This window comes from Haliotis rubra, unplaced genomic scaffold, assembly GCF_003918875.1.
Source record: "Haliotis rubra isolate DU_JTF1 unplaced genomic scaffold, ASM391887v1 Scf84, whole genome shotgun sequence".
Taxonomy (NCBI): domain Eukaryota; kingdom Metazoa; phylum Mollusca; class Gastropoda; order Lepetellida; family Haliotidae; genus Haliotis; species Haliotis rubra.
Genome location: NW_025767568.1, coordinates 1,391,359 through 1,414,413, shown reverse-complemented (window position 1 = coordinate 1,414,413; position 23,055 = coordinate 1,391,359). Strand labels below are relative to the sequence as shown.

The window sequence follows — 23,055 nt, the reverse complement described above, 5'->3', positions numbered from 1 at the left end:
CTCTTTACTGCCATGTCATGTTTGGTGTTCTCTTTGCGTTCCAGCAATGAATGAAAAGATACGGCAACACATTCTGAGGTACGATCAGTGATGGCCTCCATAGTTTAGCAGGTAGAGTTGTAGGAACCAGTTTGTGTAAAGAGCAATGTTGGCCTCCATCGTGTAGCAGGTAGAGTTGTATGAACCATTTTGTGTAAAGAGCAATGTTGGCCTCCATCGTGTAGAAGGTAGAGTTGTATGAACCATTTTGTGTAAAGAGCAATGTTGGCCTCCATCGTGTAGCAGGTAGAGTTGTATGAACCATTTTGTGTAAAGAGCAATGTTGGCCTCCATCGTGTAGCAGGTAGAGTTGTATGGACCATTTTGTGTAAAGAGCAATGTTGGCCTCCATCGTCTAGCAGGTAGAGTTGTAGGAACCATTTTGTGTAAAGAGCAATGTTGGCCTCAATGGTCTAGAAGGTAGAGTTGTAGGAACCATTTTGTGTAAAGAGCAATGTTGGCCTCCATCGTCTAGCAGGTAGAGTTGTAGGAACCAGTTTGTGTAAAGAGCAATGTTGGCCTCAATGGTCTAGCAGGTAGAGTTGTAGGAACCAGTTTGTGTAAAGAGCAATGTTGGCCTCCATCGTCTAGCAGGTAGAGTTGTAGGAACCAGTTTGTGTAAAGAGCAATGTTGGCCTCAATGGTCTAGCAGGTAGAGTTGTAGGAACCATTTTGTGTAAAGAGCAATGTTGGCCTCCATCGTCTAGAAGGTAGAGTTGTAGGAACCAGTTTGTGTAAAGAGCAATGTTGGCCTCCATCGTCTAGCAGGTAGAGTTGTAGGAACCATTTTGTATAAAGAGCAATGTTGGCCTCAATGGTCTAGAAGGTAGAGTTGTAGGAACCAGTTTGTTTAAAGAGCAATGTTGGCCTCAATGGTCTAGCAGGTAGAGTTGTAGGAACCAGTTTGTGTAAAGAGCAATGTTGGCCTCCATCGTCTAGCAGGTAGAGTTGTAGGAACCATTTTGTATAAAGAGCAATGTTGGCCTCAATGGTCTAGAAGGTAGAGTTGTAGGAACCAGTTTGTGTAAAGAGCAATGTTGGCCTCCATCGTCTAGCAGGTAGAGTTGTAGGAACCATTTTGTGTAAAGAGCAATGTTGGCTACCATGGCCTAGCAGGTAGAGTTGTAGGAACCATTTTGTGCAAAAAGCAATGTTGGCCTCAATGGTCTAGCAGGTATAGTTGTAGGAACCAGTTTGTGTAAAGAGCAATGTTGGCTACCATGGTCTAGCAGGTATAGTTGTAGGAACCAGTTTGTGTAAAGAGCAATGTTGGCTACCATGGTCTAGCAGGTAGAGTTGTAGGAACCAGTTTGTGTAAAGAGCAATATTGGCCTCAATGGTCTAGCAGGTAGAGTTGTAGGAACCATTTTGTGTAAAAAGCAATGTTGGCTACCATGGTCTAGCAGGTAGAGTTGTAGGAACCATTTTGTGTAAAGAGCAATGTTGGCTACCATGGTCTAGCAGGTAGAGTTGTAGGAACCATTTTGTGTAAAGAGCAATGTTGGCTACCATGGTCTAGCAGGTAGAGTTGTAGGAACCATTTTGTGTAAAGAGCAATGTTGGCTACCATGGTCTAGCAGGTAGAGTTGTAGGAACCATTTTGTGTAAAGAGCAATGTTGGCAATGTTGGCTACCATGGTCTAGCAGGTAGTGTTGTAGGAACCATTTTGTGCAAAAAGCAATGTTGGCTACCATGGTCTAGCAGGTATAGTTGTAGGAACCAGTTTGTGTAAAGAGCAATGTTGGCTACCATGGTCTAGCAGGTAAAGTTGTAGGAACCATTTTGTGTACAGAACAATATTGGCCTCAATGGTCTAGCGAATAGAGTTGTATGAACCACTTTGTGTTACAGTCAATGATAGTCTCTAGTGGATAGAGTGGTATGAACCACTCTGTGTTACGATCAATGATTTGATTTTACGGTCAGATGTTTGATCCTTGACCCCATCATGCCCCCAAAATCAAAAGCAGGTTCATGTTGTTTCAGGATAAAAGGATAAAACATAAAAAGAATCAAAGGGAGATAACCCAAGGCACTTTTCTAATTGAGATAAAAAGTTTGTGACAGAAACTCAACTTTGCAGAAAAATATCAGGTTAATATGTTACATAAAAAGAATCAAAGGGAGATAACCCAAGGCACTTTTCTAATTGAGATAAAAAGTTTGTGACACAGAAACTCAACTTTGCAGAAACATGTCAAGTTAATATGTTACATCAAAGAGTGCAGTTTTGTTTGCTTGTTGTTTAAATCTGCACTCAGCAATATTCCAGCTATATGGCGGCGGTCTGTAAATAATCATGTTTGAACCAGACAATCCAGTGATCAAAAGAGTGCAGTAAAATTAGATTAATTTTTGTGTACATTCCTCTTAACTTAGGTACGTTACTTCAATCACAATGTAATATTGACCTTGAAAAACAGAAAGCAAAGAAATGGCGGAGCCGAAACAGAAAATGAGAATCAAGGAATAGAAATAATCTCCATCCAAGGATGCACTTAAGGATCTCGGTGCACCTAATTAGGTGGTCAGGTGTTTTTTTCCGCAGTCGACCAGGTGCGTGTGTGAAGTACCTATCCCTGTGACGTCGCGGAGGTTTGCCAACGACACCGGCCAACAGCTCTGCCACAATGCTGGATGTGTTTCAGCTCAGATGACTCAAAGTGTGCGAGACAAGCAAAAGAATTCTAGAAGTGACCTCGCAAACAAACTCTATCCTTTCTGAATCCCGCCTGTTTATTTGAGCCTCTTTTCTGATTCATCAAGGGCTGTCAGTCATAATAGGGTCATCCGTTAGAGTATGTGTCGCACACACACACACATCCATCCTCCAGCTTGCGGACCAGCGGTTAGCATTGTCATGGATACGAAAAATGCCACATTCTGGCGTAGTCTAGCTTAGGTTGCCAAGCTACGACAAAAAGCGTGTTGGAAGTAACCGTGTGATACTGTCGACAGCATGGTGCTAGTTAGCGACTTGCATGCACAATGAATTTGGCAAACAGGGTCCACTCAGCTTGGATTGACATGGAGGGAATGCCCAATTGACGTCTGTGTAGCGTTGAAATCCGTGTACACCCCAGTGTTTGCCTGCGATAAAGACAACTGAATAACGGCTAATCCTGCGAAATGTGGGGATCACCACTCCGTTAATGCCAGAGATACTGACACTAATGAAAGCAAAACAATTCAGCCTTTCATACAACAGGTGCTTGATCACCTCTACAGCCCCGGCCTACGTCGGCGGTGGTCAGGTTAGACCCTCGCTCGCCTCCGGCCTACGTCAGCGGGACATCGCAGCTACAGGCTCACACAAACACATCAAGCATATGTCAATACTGCCAGTGGTTAATGAACACTTAACATGGACAGAATTAGATCTGGTTTCACTGGTCAGGGTTTTGGAGAGTTAATGACGAGGCTACTGCTAATTTTACGGATGAAATACTTCAGCTGCTTAAGCAATATTCCAGCTAATATCATACCGGAACAGTATATATATGCTATTATCACACAACAGATGCTGTCCTCGACACAATAAACAATCCGATAAACAGTACCATTATCTGATAAATATGCAAATGAAGCCATATCTAATTTTAAGCTCATACATCGTTTCAGGGTCTATTGCTGAATATACTTTTGACTAATACTCCCGATAAGTTAAGGTATGTGTTTCCTGACGTGTGGGTGTTTATATATATCTGACTGTATCTGAAAGCAGAGATACCAACCTTACTTTAGCCCAATTAGTATTTTGGCAAAAAACTGGTGCAAAAATTAGTATTTTTTGGACAAAATTAGTATTAACGTTTCCAAAGAATTTTCATGATAAATAAAATATCTAAATATATTGTCTAAGACCTTTTTATTGACATTGTACTCACCTAAATCAGTAGTAAGTATCCACATACAGTTTGATACTGAATGAAATGTGGTTGAAAATGTTTGTGTATGGTACGTATGCTATTTGACAATTTAATTGAATGTATTATTTTTTTAAAATTCGTATATTTTTACTGCTATTGTAGTTGCGAATTTTGTGTTGTTTTTTCGTAACAAATATGATAAAATCATATGGGTTGGCATCTCTGCTGAAAGTTCTTGACCATAAATATTTCAAAGCAAGTTCAAAAGGAAAAGCTTGCTGTAAAAGCATTGTAATTGTGGCAATTTCTAAAATTTCTAGCAGTAAACTAAAAATGCAAATTACAATTTCTTTTGCAATCTTTGACTGACAAAACAATTGGGGGTCATTAAACAAGTATTACGTAAGTGTATTGTCTTGTATCGATACAAAAACTGTATCATGCACCTGTGTGTCATTTCACCCCATCATGCTATAAATAAGGGTCATCTTAACATAAATTCTATAGCTGACAATTTTAGGGTAAAAAGCCCAACTTTTAACTTTGAACATTGATATACATAAAAGACAATAATAATAATCATCCTTCTACATACGTTTTAGAACCAAACTGGGATCATTTCAACATTTACATCTCTAATCCCCCCCCCCCCCAATCCTCTCTAACCCCGGTAAGCCAAGCACAACCCTCTGAAAACGCTAACGCTTACGGAATGTAAAAGACACGTGCCGTGACATTTGAGCAGCGGTCAAGTCAAGGGTCAATGGGAGCAGTGTCCAGTGATACCCATGGCCACAGATAATCAACACTTAGCTGGTGGTCAGGTAGACCTTGTCCAAGCACGATGCTGTTGACATTTGCGACTCCGACAATGCGATGAGCGGCTCGCTGGAAGTGTAATTAATACTTTGCCATTCACGAACAGGGGAAATAAAAACACTCACTAACACCTGTGTTTGTTAAATTAAATTCAAATTTAGACAAGTTTAAGGTACCTGAAGGGCAGTCAATGGAGTTTGTTGTTTTGCGGTTCAACTAGTTTGTCTTTCCGAAATTCATCACGAGCTCACAACTTTGTAAACATGTATGTGTTGGACAAGATTTTCTGATTTACCAGTTTCTTTTGAAGACAATGCAGGGCACCTTTCACTGGGATTTAAATGAATCTTAAAATTTGCATACATTATTAAAATCCTGTTGGATAAAAAGCATACATCTCTTTCTCATGTGCCTCGGGTTCTTAGCGTAAGGTTAAATTTAGGATAAAACAACTATAAATAAATCTTCACACCTTTGCCATTAACAACAGGATTGTATGGTTGATTTGTTTATAAATGTGCTCTTCAAAACGATGAGTTATATTTTGTTCAAGTAACACTATTAATGCTTCTAGTTCGTACTAGATACTGACCAGTAAATATGACTTAACTTTTTATATACAAGAATTGACAGTCAATGTCGAATGGAATATGGTGAATCGTTTGACTTGTAAGCATTGTTTGACCAGAATATATATACAGATCCACATATACACCTGAGTGAGTGAGTGAGCCGGAGTGAGTGAGTGGGAGAGAGTGAGTGAGTGAGTGAGTGAGTGAGTGAGTGAGTGAGTGAGTGAGTGAGTGAGTGAGTGAGTGAGTGAGTGAGTGAGTGAGTGAGTGAGGTCTGACGTCGCTTTTAGCAGTATTCCAGAAATATGGCATGGGACACTAGACATGGGTTTCATACATTGTACCCACGTGGGGAACTGATCCCAGGTCCTAGACATGATGAGTGAATAATAACTATTCTACCCCAATGCCCCTCTCATAACATGAAGCTCAGGGATATTTATAGATTTCTATTTATATAATAAACATGAACGAGGCACATAAATTTTTTGATCAATGGCCACTTTGCTGTCATTACAGTATGTCACCGATCATTGTTACTTTATTACTATTAGTTGCGTATTGGTCGCAAGAGGTAGACCATGTGATATTTGCTTCTGATCCTTCAAATAATTCTTAGCATCACACGTAGAGACGTCAACAAAGTTACCTTATACAAGCATAAGGTTCACCAGTTAATCAAAAATGTCTCTGTCACAAAGACTACTAAACTATTTCTTGATCATCTTGACAGCTAGTAGACAACATATAAAAATGTAGTCAAACTAAATATGTGTATGATAGTTGAAAAAAAGGTTCATTAAGACAACAAGCTGTTTTTCCTTTGTTATCGACAATTCTTTTTTTTCCTTTTTTTTTTATTGTTCTTAATATTCAGTCAAGCCTAACCCATTTCATTCATTTTCCATTTAGTCTTTGCCCTTGGCAGACAATCACATTACGATTGTTTCAGATCCATTGTCACTTATCAGACTCTTACAAAAATAATTGTGTCTGGTAATAACTCATCTCAGTTTACATTGATAATCTGATGATGTTTTCTCTTGGCATTCTTCCCCAACTCTATATAGCAAAGGAGAATTTTTTTTATCCATATGAATTACCCCAAATAGTCCAGGCATATATTACTATCACTGCTGCTGCTATCACTACCACAACCATTAATGTTGATGATGACGATGACGATGATGTTGATGATGATGATGATGATGATGATGATGGTGATGATGATGTGTATATACAATAGCCACGTCCACACCCAAACGAAAGTTAATAGTACATGGTCAATGGATCAGTGTACACTCAAGTTTCATTCTCCTCTCCCTGGGAAGTATACAACCCATGCTGTATCTGAGACATTGGAAGGGTCATCAGTCACATTACCATCTCATCCTACCGGGTACCCACCCACTGACTCCTACATATGCACAAGGCAGTATGGTAGTATGCACAATTCATCAACAACTTTAGCCACTGATTTATGTATGCTAAAAAGAAATTCTTACTTTTTTCTCATGCTTTCAAGTATTTATTTTTTCAAATCTATAAAACAAGTAATCACACTGATAGAGGCTTTACTTGTCGGGATATCAAACTTTTTTCGTAAGTTAACACAATTTCTGCCCGCTATCTGAAACTGCATCACGTCCTGGATTCGTGCAAAATGTTCATTCATAAACTGTAAACATTATCAGTTTATGTTTTCTTGTTCAGCAACAATCTCGGACTCAGGTTGACTTTTTTCCCGATGTCCTACTGATCTGCTTGCTCTCACTTTCAACAAGGAAAACAGGAACAAGTTCAAACAATACTTTTTTAATTCTCAGATTGATTTGTCTGGAAAAGCAGAAAAAAAATATGGAAAAGAAATTCTAATCTTAAACTGATTCCAAATCAATGTTGTGAATCGTTTGAACTGACACTAAAGTGGAAAAAGGAAAAAAGAATGTTTTTTCAAAATGCCAAATATGTTTTGGATAAAAGAGCAACTTAAAAGAAGGTTGTAATAATATATGATCTAAATAGAAATACAGTCGCCATCAAAATTTGAATTGTGTTGTGACATAAATATCCTTGGAGATGTATAGCATGGCATGAATTCAGATTTTTACATTACAAGAGGCTGGATAAGAGGAGAGTAAGCACCGCTGATCTTGAATAAATTCTGTGAAATAGGGTTGCCAAAATGTATCATAACTATATGGGGGTTAATATGCCATGGTTCTACATTTTAAAATAAAAAATGATATATTTGAATATGAGTGAGTGAGTGAGTGAGGTTTTACACTGCTTTTAGCAATATTTTTTCCTGATGTCCTATCACGGCCGGGGACACCAGAAAGAGGCTTCACACATTGTACCCATGTGGGGAATCAAACCCGGGTCTTCAGCATGACAAGCGAACACTTTAACCACTAGGCTACCCCACCGCCCCTATTTGAATCTTAAATGAAGACAGGTAATCTTTTACAAGAATGGTGGGAGAATGTCAAAGAAAATGTACCATGTTGTATATTTGGGATGGTTGAACAGGCATAAATATGCGAAGGGTGCCATAGGGCACCATACAGATAAGTTAGATGTGCCTTCGTGAAAATAATTGTGCCCATTACTATTTATGGTCCAATGAAACTGAAAACAATCACAACAATTTTGTCATGACAATTTAATGTTACTAATAGGTAAACATCATGTGCACCTGTAAACTTGAGATCTGGATTTCCTGAACACTATCATGACTGCAAGAACACTTCAGCTTCATTTGTCCTGGACCCAGAAACTATGTTATCATGCTAGATCCTCGATATCCTGCCACAGGCATTGTGATTTAAAATGACTTTTGAGATTGAGAATGCCACCGATAAATAGTTTAATGGGTCCAAAAATAGGTTTTCAAGCATTTGAATTGGTCATATTTATTGCTTGTTTTATCGGCATTCTAGAAGTTGGTGAATCATTAAGAAAGTATACGACTTTACGGATAACAGCCTCTTGTGGAAGCCGCTGTGGCGGGGCGGGTTAGGCGACTGACTTTGTGTGCTTGCAATTAGGTGCCTGACTCTGAGGGTGTGGGTTCGAATCGCGATGGGACTCAACCCAACAAAAGTACTAGAATCTGTTCTTTGCTAAGAAAATGAAATCCCAAATATAACATATATAACAATCTCTTGTTTATAGCAATAACACATACAACTTAACGGATAACAACTTATTGCAATAAACAAGAGCTTGTTATCCATAAGTTGAAATCTTAATTATCATTCTATTGTATTTTCATTTGACAGAATCATGGTCAATATTACATCTGTATGTGTATAATTTTAGGCGTGCCGACAGGGCACAGTCAAGATATTTCATCCGCACAATTTCAATATTTAGTGTGCCATGGCAAATCAAGCACTATTTCAAACAGTGTTGTGTGGTGGAGGTTGTCAAGGTATGTGAGTGCGGGATGGAAGAGGAACAGCATGAGAAAATATTTCATAAAATAAGGCTTGATATTCAGAAACAAATCTTTCCATTTAACATGTCCTGATGAAAAGTCCTGCATAATGATATGCTGCATGTTCTTAAATGAATGTTGAGTTTCCTGGTGACATAATGTGCTGGCCAATCTCCATTGACTTTCCTGATGTAAGGGAGACAACTCACATGTTTTTGTACTTCAGTCTCTCATCTGATGAAACGGAGGGTCGCATCCCTTCCAGAGCTGCCGCCAGATGGGATTGGTTGACAGTGATCATGTGATGACTAGTGTCAGGTTCCATCTGATCACGTTGGTCATCGCTTTTCAGTTTCACGTTTTCCCGACGATAAATTTCCTGAATCTGAAAAATATTTGAGATGAAGTTATTGTAGGTTTAGTTGTAATTGAAACTTGCAGTGAAGCCAGTGGATTTGAGTAAAATCTTGATCTGGTCAATTACAACGTACCATGAAACAAATCAGGTAGATTTAACTGCTACCACGAAAACCTTCAGTGTCATCACAGGTTTAAGATCGCATTCTAGACTATTGCACATTTACAATGACATATATACATTTGTGAGTGAGTAAGTTTGGTTTTACGCCGCTTTTAGCAATATTCCAGCAATATCATGGCGGGGGACACCAGAAATGGGCTTCACACATTGTACCCATGGGGGGAATCGAACCCGGGTCTTCGGTATGACAAGGGGGGTTGGGTAGCCCAGTGGTTAATAATACGCTTGTCACTCCGAAGAACCGGGTTCGATTCCCAGATACATGGATTCGTTACTGGTCTTGTCCCGGAAAACAACACTTCTAAAAAACCAATCATTTCATGTTTTAATATTATTGTTTATACAGTCATATGCTGTCTGGTTTGGTTTACTAACTTTACAACGTACAGACGTCAGTTACTTTCACAATCCAATTCACTCTCGCTGTCACTCTCTACACCCAGCTGAATTATCAATTTTTCTGTTCTGTTCGGACATGTTGACAATCAACTGACAAAAGGCACCCCTTCACAATTATAGACCCAACCAGGTGTGACATGGTCACGCAATGCATAAATATTCACTTGATTAACTCAAGCTGAACAAGCTGTACCAATCCTCACTTTGTCACTTAATCAAGGGGCAGTGGGGTAGCCTAGTGGTTAAAGTGCTGGCTCATCACACCAAGGACCTGGGTTCGATTCCCCACATGGGTACAATGTGTGAAGCCCATTTCTGGTGTCCCCTGCCGTGATATTGCTGGAATACTGCTAAAAGTGGCGTAAAACCAAACTCACTCACTCACTCAATCAAAAGCCAGGCACGGTAACAAGAAGTATCAGCTCTTAACATATTTCGGCATGACATAAACAAGGCATAAAACCAAGACTATCTGCTTCCAAGCAGACACTCTGTCTACTAGACTAACCAGGTGGCTGTTTCATCATGCCAGTTTCATGCAGGAATGTCTACTTCAAAGTAGGTCAGTAATAAAAGGTGAAAATTATGGATGTCAACTTCTTTATCATGAGGGACGGAGGGATAGCCTAGCGGTTAAAGTGTTCGCTCATCACACCAAGGACCCGGGTTTGATTCCCCACATAGGTGTGTGGAGCCAATTTCTGGTGTCCCCCACCGTGATATTGCTGGAATATTGCTAAAAGTGGTGTAAACTAAACTCACTCACTCTCTCTTTATTATAAAGAACATGATGTTTCGAAGTATGTTCTTAAAAAGGTGATGATGTTTCATTTGGTGTATATTCTTAACCCTCTATCAGGTGATGATGCATCACTTCGAAATACTATTCAAACAGAACTGTGATGTTTAGTACTTTGGATGAAAACTACAAATATCGAAGACCTCAAAAATGAAGATCAAGACTGGAGTGAATAATGATGTGAACATGACTAATCCTGACTGAATGACATGCTGAGGAAAACAAAAACAAGGAGATGTACAAGACAACGATTATAGGGCACTTCTGGAGGTTTGTTTCAGGGAAGTACTGACGGCTGACTTTATTAATTACTGTAGTGACATGTGGAGTAAGGCATTGCAGTTTATTAAGGCAGGAAGAAACATGATTCTGCGTTCAAATCTTGGTGACCCGTGAAGGTCCAGATTAGAATATTGATCTTCAGTAACCCATGCTTGTCGTAAAAGGCAACTAACAGGATCGGGTGGTCAGGCTAGCTGACTTCGTTGACACATGCCATCAGTTCCCAATTACGCAGATCAATGTTCATGCTGTTGATCACTGGATTGTCTGGTCCAGACTCGATTATTTACAGACTGCCGCCATATAGCTGGAATGATGCTGTGTGCGGCGATAAACTAAACTCACTCACTCACTCAAATCTTGGTTCTTCCTCATAATATTTCTTGATTTGTTTGCTCCGTACCCTACCCCTTGATCAGTTTATTAATATAATCACTCACTCACTCATTGACTCACTCACTCAACGCTCAACACGAGCAATCCCTATCAAATCCAATGATTCAATTTCAGTTCATTAGAACTCACTCGATCTCTACAAGTGGAGACCAGAACCAGTCATATTCCTGAACTTAATAAAAAATGTCTGCCATAATTCAGGAAAAAACCCAATAAAGCTATTTCATTGAAAAAAAAATATTTCATTTTTCCTTCATTTTCATCTCAGAAGTGTTCAACAGAAATCAGTATCAACACGTCTACAGTTTTTAAGTTACTTTCCATGAATATTTTGACATGAAAATCTCAATGAAAACATAAATTTATGAAATTAACTTCAGCAAAGATTGAAATGTGAATTTAAATTCAAGAAATGAATTAAATTTAAGATCGAAATGACCCCATACACAAAGACCTAGCACAGAACAAGTTGTATGGGAAAGATTACATCAAAGAAATGGTGATACACAATAGACTAACGCCTACAGAAAATATTGTGCATACCTGAATTTACAAATATTATCATGTCCAAATTCTGTGGTAAGATCCTCAGCGTTAATGAGACTTTAACATCACTCTTATTAAGTTAAGAAACAAAATTGTGAGCAAAGTAAATTTTTCTGAAATTCATAAGTTGTTATCATTCCACTTCCTGCTAAAACATTAAACAACACAGGTCTTAAGAAGGTTGTCAGTGATTTCTAAACCATCCTCCTAAACATCTTAATAAACAATCAATCATTAATTATCAAAACATCCAAATCTGTTAAATTCATTTATTCCAAGCACCAATTAGAAACCAAACAATCCTTCATACAAATGCAAAGTAAATACATTAACATATTCCGACAATATGGAAATGATGATTTTCATGAATTCATAATGCAATATTTAATTTAGCTGACAGTTATGGTATTTAACACCTTGCGAGCCTGCAGCACCCAAACATCCTGCCCATTAAGCCATTCTCCTCATCCCATTGAAAAGCATCATCATCACAAAAGATTTATCTCACGTCTCCACATACACAAACAATATTAAAACACATTAACATTAATGCGAAAAACATTATTTTCATTTAATTAACCCTATTCACAAGACTACAATTCAAAATGTTTTCATACTCTTATTTCAATTTATTTATTACCGTGGGGAAAAATACCCATGGTCGTTTTCCATCTAATAAAGCGGGGTATTGCACGATGCATTCTGGTTGTGTTGTCCTAACGTTTTGAGGCTCAATGGTGCTCAATACTGCATACCAACGCATTCAGGGTTTCATATGAGAACCACCCATCTCTCTTTGTTTACTAGCTGGATAGCCGTAATACCTTAAGTGCTTTCCATTCACGATTATCTTAGGGATCTCATACTTCAAGCTACTTTGATAATTCCTCCTTTCTTGCGGCGACACTTAACTCGACAAAAAACTAAATTAATTTCCAATAATAAAAGAAGCATGTATTGACGAAAACTCTAAGAGGGAGCATTGAGGCGCGAAAACTCATCAATTTTAGTAGATGGTGTAAAAGAACTCCTTTGAAAGACGAGCAGTATTCTCCCCAGCAGGTGTGCGGCCCGTAAGGTCACCCTCGCAGATACTTGAGCTCTGTTCGAGCAGGTTATCGGCTCAAAGAATTCGTTTTTGAGATTCATTAAAGAGGACTAAAGAGCCCTGCCTCGCGGCCAAATATTAACTGGTGTCCCCCATCTATGGACCCAATAATACCAATAACCGCCACGCTTTTATTCAGAATAATCAGTATTTTGTGTCGAGAAAGGCCTGGGTGACAGGCCCAATAGGAGTAGTTGCGATGATATGTGGAGAACTCTTCTTCGTATCCGATGAGCCGTTCTAGGAGCATCTACTCCCGAGCTCTTAAAAAGAAAACGTCAGCGAACAGATTTTCTTGGATGTTAAGGATGTCAGATGAGATGGAATCTGATTCTCTGCCCGAATGTAAGGGAATGCATTAAATCGTCTGGATTGACAGTTTTTCTGTTGGGGCAATTCTTGCCCGGCCGTGCTTCAATTTGCCTGTCACTCACTCCACACAGGCTCAGTCAACAGAACATATGATGTCGTAATTAATAACTGAGAAGCAGGATTGAGAGACAGTGGACCTGGAGTGTTCTCGGGACACTCAGTCAAGATGCAATTAAGGGCTGTTGTCTCGGGTTTTGTGAGGGCACTAACAAAAGACTGCTACCAATGACGCGTCCTTATGTCCATTCTCAATTTCAGAGAATTCAGGGAAGTCTTCATTGACCACTATAATTGCTGCATTCACCCATCTTTAGCGATAATCTGATCCATGTAATTGCAGGAGAATATGAAATAATATCTTTCGACAATTGTCTACGGAACCTGAACATATCCCACTTGTAGGATGAACGCAGTATGGGATTAGGATGTAGGCAACATATTAATTATTGGTCGTTGTGGGACATTGCTTGCTGGGACATAAAACAATATTCATTCTGTCAGTGTATTCTGCATTTGAAAACTGGAGGTTGAGAAAGTCCAACACTGCATTAAAAAGTCATCAAGGGGGGAGGGGGGCTAGCTCAGTTGTCTGATTTGGGGTGAAATGGAGTTTGGTGCTGTTGCTGCACCTCCATGGTGATGAGCATGGAGTGAGTGTGTGAATGAGTTTGGTTTTACGCCGTTTTCAGCAATATTCCAGCAATATCACGGCGGAGGACACCAGAAATGGGCTTTACACATAGTGCCCACATGGGGAATCGAACCGGGGTCTTCAGCGTGATGAGCGAACGCCGTAACCACTAGGCTACCCCACCGCCCCGATGAGAGAACATGTATCGCTGCTTGTCTGGGACTTGGCTAATGCTGCTTCATGGTGCTAACTTGCTGAGTGAGTGAGTTTAGTTTTACGCCGCTTTTAGCAATATTCCAGCAATATTATGGCGGGGAACACCAGAAATGGGCTGCACACATTGTACCCATGTGGGGAATCGAACCCAGGTCTTCAGAGTGATGAGTGAACACTTTAACCACTAGGCTACCCCACCACCCCTCACTTGTTGAGATATCATGTTGTTTTATAACATGAGGCCACCAGAGAGGTGGCACCGAGGCCCCACAAATAACTGATCAGAGCCACTGCAGAATCCAATGATTCACACATATCAGTTTCAGAAATAATTTTTTCCAGCAGGGCTAGCAGGATGGGTTTTATACAAGAACGTTTTAGATTTTAGCAACCTGTTTGTTTACATTACCAAATTCAAGAAGTCAACTTCAATCTCAGACAGTATAAAATAGGAGAGTGAGTGAGTTTGGTTTTAATGCAGCCTTGAGGTGAGGTGAGGTGAAATTGGGTTTATCGTCGTACTTGAGAATATTTCACTCATATGACGACGTGCATGCGTGTCTGTGTGTATGTGCAGCTGCTTGTACTAGCCCAGACTTAAGCTGGTTTGATAGTGCTAGCCCACTGAGATACCATGCCGCAGTGAAGCATGAATACCCCACTCAGACACATTATACTGACTCCGAGCTGACCAGTCCTTGTTGTACCCATTAATGCCGAACGCCAGGCAGGGACCAACAAGTACCATATTTTAACGTCTTTTGGTATGACACAGTCAGGGATCGAACCCACGACCTTCCGCTCTCCGGGCGGACACTCTAACCACTACACCACGGAGGCGGTTAATGCATCCTTGAACAGTATTCCATTTGGGTCGCAGCATTTCAGTTTAAAGTGTGAGGAAAGCTTGAAGGGATGAAGATATTTACCACAGTGGTGAAACCCACAAGCATGGGAATGGACAAACCTTGAAACAAATCATTGTGAAGTGGGATTTGAACAAAGGATTATAGGTTCCTGGCAGGTCCAAGGGACACAACTCTGCATAGTGAACTGTAGTGCCCCCAATGACTGGGTTCCCTTATCAAAAATGTGATTTTCACTTCCAGAACTAGTGACAGGGGACTATACTGAACATGAAAAAAAAGTAACCATCTGGGCAAGAAATTCCCATTGGGAACTTTCATATTTGACAGGTGACAGATACAAGGCTAAGTAGAACAGAATATTATGTGAGCAAGTCTTGCTACCACAAATTCTATTTCCTTAGAGATAATAATGTAACCAGTCAGGTACCTATTTCACAGGTACACACTAGACCTAGTTACGTTTCTAGGTTTGCAAACACCATACCTGCACAAGCATAAGCGCTGAAGTTGCAAACATCTAAGAATAAGTTTAGTTTCTCCGTCAGTTGGGCCTGATACTCTCGTATCAAGTTGACAATGTTATATGACTGGAATATCATGATATTGGTATAAGCGAGATCGTAACTAACCCAAAAATAGTCCTGTGATTCATGGCAAGGGACAACCACGCTTGGTGTCCTGAATGGCTGTTGAACTGTTCACAATTGTGTTATAATATTTTTGAACATCTTGTGTATCAGGATATTCAAATGTTGACACAGCGTATCTATTGGTACCGATCCTGGCTCCTCGTGAAACTTCAATAACATGATAACATGGTCTGTTTCAGGCACTTCCATTCAAACATAAGACATTCTCAAGACAAACTCTGCTGAAAGGCCTTGTCAAGACCAACTTCAACCAAAAGGGCTTCTCAAGACCAACCTCAGCTGAAGAAGAAAACCCTTATCCAAAAGGCCTTGTCAAGACAAACCTCAACCAAAAGGCCTTGTCAAGACAGACACTAACTGAAAGGCCTTGTCAAGACAGACACTAACTGAAAGGCCTTGTCAAGACAGACACTAACTGAAAGGCCTTGTCAAGACAGACACTAACTGAAAGGCCTTGTCAAGACAGACACTAACTGAAAGGCCTTGTCAAGACAGACACTAACTGAAAGGCCTTGTCAAGACAGACACTAACTGAAAGGCCTTGTCAAGACAAACCTCAACCAAAAGGCCTTGTCAAGACAGACACTAACTGAAAGGCCTTGTCAAGACAAACCTCAACCAAAAGGCCTTGTCAAGACAGACACTAACTGAAAGGCCTTGTCAAGACAGACACTAACTGAAAGGCCTTGTCAAGACAGACACTAACTGAAAGGCCTTGTCAAGACAGACACTAACTGAAAGGCCTTGTCAAGACAGACACTAACTGAAAGGCCTTGTCAAGACAGACACTAACTGAAAGGCCTTGTCAAGACAGACACTAACTGAAAGGCCTTGTCAAGACAGACACTAACTGAAAGGCCTTGTCAAGACAAACCTCAACCAAAAGGCCTTGTCAAGACAAACCTCAATCAAAAGGCCTTGTCAAGACAGACACTAACTGAAAGGCCTTCTATAGACAGACCTCAACTGAGTGAGTGAGTTTAGTTTTACGCCACACTCAGCAATATTCCAGCTATATGGCGGCCGTCTGTAAATAATCAAGTCTGGACCAGAGAATCCAGGGATTAACAGGATGAACATCGATCGACACAATTGCGACCTCAACTGAAAGGACTTCTCAAGACAAACCTCGACCAAAATTCTTTCTCAAGACAGATCAGAACTGAAAGGCCTTCTCAAGACAAACCTCAACCAAACGTCCTTCTCAAACCTCCATTGTAAGTCATTTCCACAGGCTACCCTGGTACTTCATGCTACTTACTGCAGTAAGATACTCGGTGTTTCTGACTACAGGAGGGAACCTGGTGTTACTGATGCTGTAGGGAACCTGGTGTTACTGATGCTGTAAGGTACCTGGTGTTACTGATGCTGTAGGGTACCTGGTGTTACTGATGCTGTAAGGTACCTGGTGTAACTGATGCTGTAAGAAACCTGGTGTTACTGATGCTGTAGGTTACCTGGTGTTACTAATGCTGTAAGGTACCTGGTGTTACTGATGCTGTAAGGTACCTGGTGTTACTGATGCAGTAAGGTACCTGGTGTTACTGATGCAGCAAGGTACCTGGTGTTACTGATGCTGTAAGGTACCTGGTGTAACTGATGCTGTAAGGTACCTGGTGTTACTGATGCTGTTGGGTACTTGGTGTTACTGATGCAGCATGGTACCTGGTGTTACTGATGTCAGTAAGGTACCTGGTGTTACTGATCTCAATAAGGTACCTGGTGTTACTGATGTCAGTAAGGTACCTGGTGTTACTGATGTCAGTAAGGTACCTGGTGTTACTGATCTCAATAAGGTACCTGGTGTTACTGATGCTGTAAGGTACCTGGTGTTACTGATGCAGCAAGGTACCTGGTGTTACTGATGCTGTAAGGTACCTGATGTTACTGATGCTATAAGGTACCTGGTGTTACTGATGCAGCAAGGTACCTAGTGTTACTGACGCAGCAAGGTACCTTGTGTTACTGATGCTGTAAGGTACCTGGTGTTACTGATGCTGTAAGGTACCTGGTGTTACTGATGCAGCAAGGTACCTGGTGTTACTGATGCTATAAGGTATCTGGTGTTACTGATGTCAGTAAGGTACCTGGTGTTACTGATGCTGTAAGGTACCTGGTGTTACTGATGCTGTAAGATACCTGTTGTTACTGATGCTGTAAGGTACCTGGTGTTACTGATGCAGCAAGGTACCTGGTGTTACTGATGCAGTAAGATACCTGATGTTACTGATGCTGTAAGGTACCTGGTGTTACTGATGCAGCAACGTACCTGGTGTTACTGATGTCAGTAAGGTACCTGGTGTTACTGATGTCAGTAAGGTACCTGGTTTTACTGCTGCTGTAAGGTACCTGGTGTTACTGATGCAGCAAGGTACCTGGTGTTACTGATGCTATAAGGTACCTGGTGTTACTGATGCTATAAGGTACCTGGTGTTACTGATTCTATGAGGTACCCGGTGTTAATGATGCAGCAAGGTACCTGGTGTTACTTATCTCAATAAGGTACCTGGTGTTACTGATGTCAGTAAGGTACCTGGTGTTACTGATGTCAGTAAGGTACCTGGTGTTACTGATGCAGCAAGGCATCTGGTGTTACTGATGTCAGTAAGGTACCTGGTGTTACTGATGTCAGTAAGGTACCTGGTGTTACTGATGTCAGTAAGATACCTGGTGTTACTGATGTCAGTAAGGTACCTGGTGTTACTGATGCAAGGCACCTGGTGTTACTGATGTCAGTAAGGTACCTGGTGTTACTGATGTCAGTAAGGTACCTGGTGTTACTGATGCAGCAAGGTACCTGGTGTTACTGATGCTGTAAGGTACCTGATGTTACTGATGCTGTAAGGTACCTGGTGTTACTGATGTCAGTAAGGTACCTGGTTTTACTGCTGCTGTAAGGTACCTGGTGTTACTGATGCAGCAAGGTACCTGGTGTTACTGATGTCAGCAAGGTACCTGGTGTTACTGATGCAGCAAGGTACCTGGTGTTACTGATGCTATAAGGTACCTGGTGTTACTGATGTCAGTAAGGTACCTGGTGTTACTGATGTCAGTAAGGTACCTGGTGTTACTGATGTCAGTAAGGTACCTGGTGTTACTGATGTCAGTAAGGTACCTGGTGTTACTGATGCAGCAAGGCATCTGGTGTTACTGCTGTCAGTAAGGTACCTGGTGTTACTGATGTCAGTAAGGTACCTGGTGTTACTGATGTCAGTAAGGTACCTGGTGTTACTGATGTCAGTAAGGTACCTGGTGTTACTGATGCAAGGCACCTGGTGTTACTGATGTCAGTAAGGTACCTGGTGTTACTGATGTCAGTAAGGTACCTGGTGTTACTGATGCAGCAAGGTACCTGGTGTTACTGATGCTGTAAGGTACCTGATGTTACTGATGCTGTAAGGTACCTGGTGTTACTGATGCAGCAAGGTACCTGGTGTTACTGATGCTATAAGATACTTGGTGTTACTGATGCAGTAAGGTACCTGGTGTTACTGATGTCAGTAAGGTACCTGGTGTTACTGATGCTGTAAGGTACCTGGTGTTACTGATGCTGTAAGATACCTGATGTTACTGATGCTGTAAGGTACCTGGTGTTACTGATGCAGCAAGGTACCTGTGTTACTGATGCAGCAAGGTACCTGGTGTTACTGATGCAGCAAGGTACCTGGTGTTACTGATGCAGTAAGGTACCTGTGTTACTGATGCAGCAAGGTACCTGGTGTTACTGATGCAGCAAGGTACCTGGTGTTACTGATGCAGTAAGGTACCTGTGTTACTGATGCAGCAAGGTACCTGGTGTTACTGATGCAGCAAGGTACCTGGTGTTACTGATGCTGTAAGGTACCTGGTGTTACTGATGCAGCAAGGTACCTGGTGTTACTGATGCAGTAAGGTACCTGTGTTACTGATGCAGCAAGGTACCTGGTGTTACTGATGCAGCAAGGTACCTGGTGTTACTGATGCTGTAGGGTACTTGGTGTTACTGATGCAGTAAGGTACCCAGTGTTACTGATGCTGTAGTGTACCTGGTGTTACTGATGCTGTAGGGTACCTGGTGTTACTGATGCTGTAGGGTACCTGGTGTTACTGATGCAGTAGTGTACCTGGTGTTACTGATGCTGTAGGGTACCTGGTGTTACTGATGTGGTTGGGTACCTGGTGTTACTGACACAGGGGTGAGTGGGGGAGAGTGATTGAGAGAGAGAAGGGAGAGGAGTGAGTGAGTGAGGGTGGATGGGCATGAGTGAGTGATTGAGTGAAGATTTAAAGTCACATCGCCAATATTTCAGCCATATCGTGCTAAAACTAGTTATCAATAGTGAGTGAGTGAGTGAGTGAGTGAGCATGGGGTTATGTCGCTTTTAGCAATATTCCAGCAACAGCATGACGGGGATACCAGAAATGGGTTTCGCAAATTGTACCCATGAAGGTTATCGAACCCGGGCCTTTGGCATGACAAGCAAATGCTTTAACCACTAGGCTACCCCACCACCCGGAAGTGAGGGAGTAAGTGAGGGAGGATGGAAGGGAGGGGGGACATGGAGAGGGGGTGGTGGTGGAAGGGCATGAGGGAGTCAGTGAGGGCAGGTGGAAGGGAGGGGCGACATGTAGAGGGAGTGGTGGTGGAATGGCATGAGGGAGTCATTGAGGGAAGGTGGATGGCAAAGGATGGAGTGTGAGAGAAAAAAGGCAGGAAGAGTGAGTGAGTAAGTGAGTAAGTTTGTAGTGCTAGAATGACATTTGTTCACGTGAACTTGTAGAATGAAATATGATGATGTATTCATCAATGTTAGATAGGACTGTATTGTTTGCCCAAAACACCATACTGCCGCAATAACATCAAGTTTCCTATCTCAAACTCATAGCAAAAACCGTTAGTGACACACTCACAATAATATCACCAACATTATTACTTGTAAACTACTGAAACAAATTTTGAACACAATTAACATCGTCACACGGTCTTTAATTCATAAGACATGACAAAATACGACTTGAATCCATTGTTCCTACATATCCCAGCTCCAGTTACTAGCCAACTGATCTACATCCATTTTCTTCACCATCCGAGTCAAAGACCTTCCAGACTACAGACTGTTCCAGTCTACCACATGCATGAGAAATGAAGACACAGAACTAGTGCCTGTGTGTCTGAGAGTTATCACATCTAGTCAGGTACATGATTCCATGTGAACCAAACCTATGTTCAAGTTCCCATCACAGCCATATTGGTTTGAGGTTTGTGTCATGAATTTCTGAACGTATTGCTTCTCCATGAAACTTTCACCAAACATTTGTGGGTATGTATTTACTTCCTGTTTGATTTACTGCACCTCTTTCATTTAACAAAATGCTGTTGATCACTGGATTGTCTAGTTCAGTCCCGATTATTTACAGACCGCCGCCATATATAAATGCAATATTGCTGAGTGCAGCATAAAACTAACGCCTAAAAAAAAATATGTTTGGTTCCAATTACCCTTGACCCTTACCGACCCTTGAATTCTGGTGCTGACCCTATTTTTTTAAGCAGTATAAACAAAATAAGCGTTGAGATACCATTGTTTTTTCCCGGCACATTCTGATAGAGAAAGTTGACATGATGGCAGCAAGCTTGATTAAATAAACAATTAGGCATTAATAACTGTGTTATTAGTTTGTACTTTACTTCTAAAAAAAAATGTAGAAAAAAAAAAATCCTACCTACCTACCTATCTACCAGAAATTTTAAAGAGCTGTAAGCAGAACCACAACATTTTTTTGTTTGGCCTAAACTCACTCCCTCCCTCACTCACTCATTTAACAAAACATATTGGGCTGTCAATGACTCAACAAAACACTGTCCTGTCTGAGGTTCAACATATACTACCCATCAAAAGTTTAGACACACTAGTGTAAATGTAGCCACTTACTTCAGTCAACTGTTCCAAACTAGAATTTGAAAAATAGTCCATACTGTTTAAAGGTACTGTTACATGAACTGATGTTTTGTAAAACAAATTCGTAACGTTGAATAGATTATTGTCATGAGTTCAATAAATGATGAAACTCAGTGAAAATTGGTGAATTCTTAACAAAACTTTATACCAAAACGCAGCTGTTCACATGCACGATATTTGCACCTGCTTTTCAGGAATTAGATGATTGATCCTCGTGCAATTTATCTGTATAAGGTTTGCAGTTGGTTCCCCCCAAGCTAGTGGAGAAATTCATCTTCTATGTAACCATATATATATACATAACATATAGTGAGTGCTTTAAGTGAGTCTAAACTTTTGATGTGTAGTATACATCAGCAACTTATGTGGCACCACTTGTTGTACAGGCTTATATTGGATATTTTACAGCTGCTTCGTACACTGTCCCCAGCCCTTCGGGGTAATCAGCAGAAGATTCTGAAGAGTGAGTGAGTATGGTTTTACGCCTCTTTTAGCAACATTTCAGCAATATCAGGGGGGGCATCAGAAATTGACTTTGCAATTTGAATTCACAGGGAGAATCGATCCAAGGTCTTCAACATGACGAGTGAAACCTTTAACCACAACGCTACTCAACCGCCATGGATTGTGAAGATGAAAGCTGGCTAGCTCAGCACAGCACTCGGGTATGTTTACTGTCCCCCCTCCTCCCGTTATGCCTCAATCACTCACCATGGTCAACATCTTGTCCTCGTCCTCCTGCACCAGGTCAACAGGTCCGTCCTCCAACTTGGGGATGAAGGTCACCCGCTGCATGGGTGTGATATCATGCGTCCCGGTCATGCTGGGCAACAACTTGCTGGATTTCTTCCACCTGGGGACATCCTTCACACCGACCTTCCCGGACGGAGCTCTCTCCGCAGTAAATGACACAGCCTTAACTATATCCTTCTCTTCATTCACCGGACTCAGAACTGTCTTGTTGAACGAGTCATTTATCATAGCTCCACAATGAACGTCAAAGGTGAAAGAGTTACCTCCCTTTGACTTGTTGTCTGGTGTGTGCAGGCTGGCAGATCGAGGTGAGTTTCTTGGAGAATTTGTGTAAGCAGCTTCGTGGATAGCTTTAAGCTGGGCATTGTAGAGGAGGGCTTTGAAGTCTGCCCCAGTGAAATACTCAGCTTGTTTGCAAATAGTCGTAAAGTTCACATCCTCAGCCAGAGTCATTTTCCTTGTAAGGCTTTTCAGAATCTCAGCTCGCTCAATCTGAAAATGTATTTTTGAACAGGAATGAGTACAAAAAATTAAAGTAATATTGCAATACATATGTTGGACAGCAATGCCTATAGAGAATCTCAACCTTATGTTTTTTACAAAGAAAGTAACATGAGACAATAAAAACTTAACACTTCTAGGTGAATTATGATCAAAGAAACAATGCTACAACTGTTTTCTGTTTAAAGACAACGGTTTCAGTTTGGCAAACAGATGATTGATTTGATTACGTGGTCTGGTAACATCATACTTACGATGACCACAATTTGAAACTTATATAATCTAATATCTACTTATTGCTCTATTTCACC

General features: G+C 40.9%; 1 protein-coding gene across 1 annotated transcript in view; it reads right to left on the bottom strand.

Moving 5' to 3' along the window:
• The window catches only part of LOC124262458 (peroxisome biogenesis factor 1-like), a 58,131-nt gene that overhangs the window by 1,883 nt on the left and 33,193 nt on the right, over window positions 1–23,055 (bottom strand). The window contains 2 exon segments of the mRNA XM_046696965.1: window positions 8,952–9,127; window positions 22,202–22,735. Of these exon segments, the coding sequence (XP_046552921.1) occupies window positions 8,952–9,127; window positions 22,202–22,735 (710 nt within the window).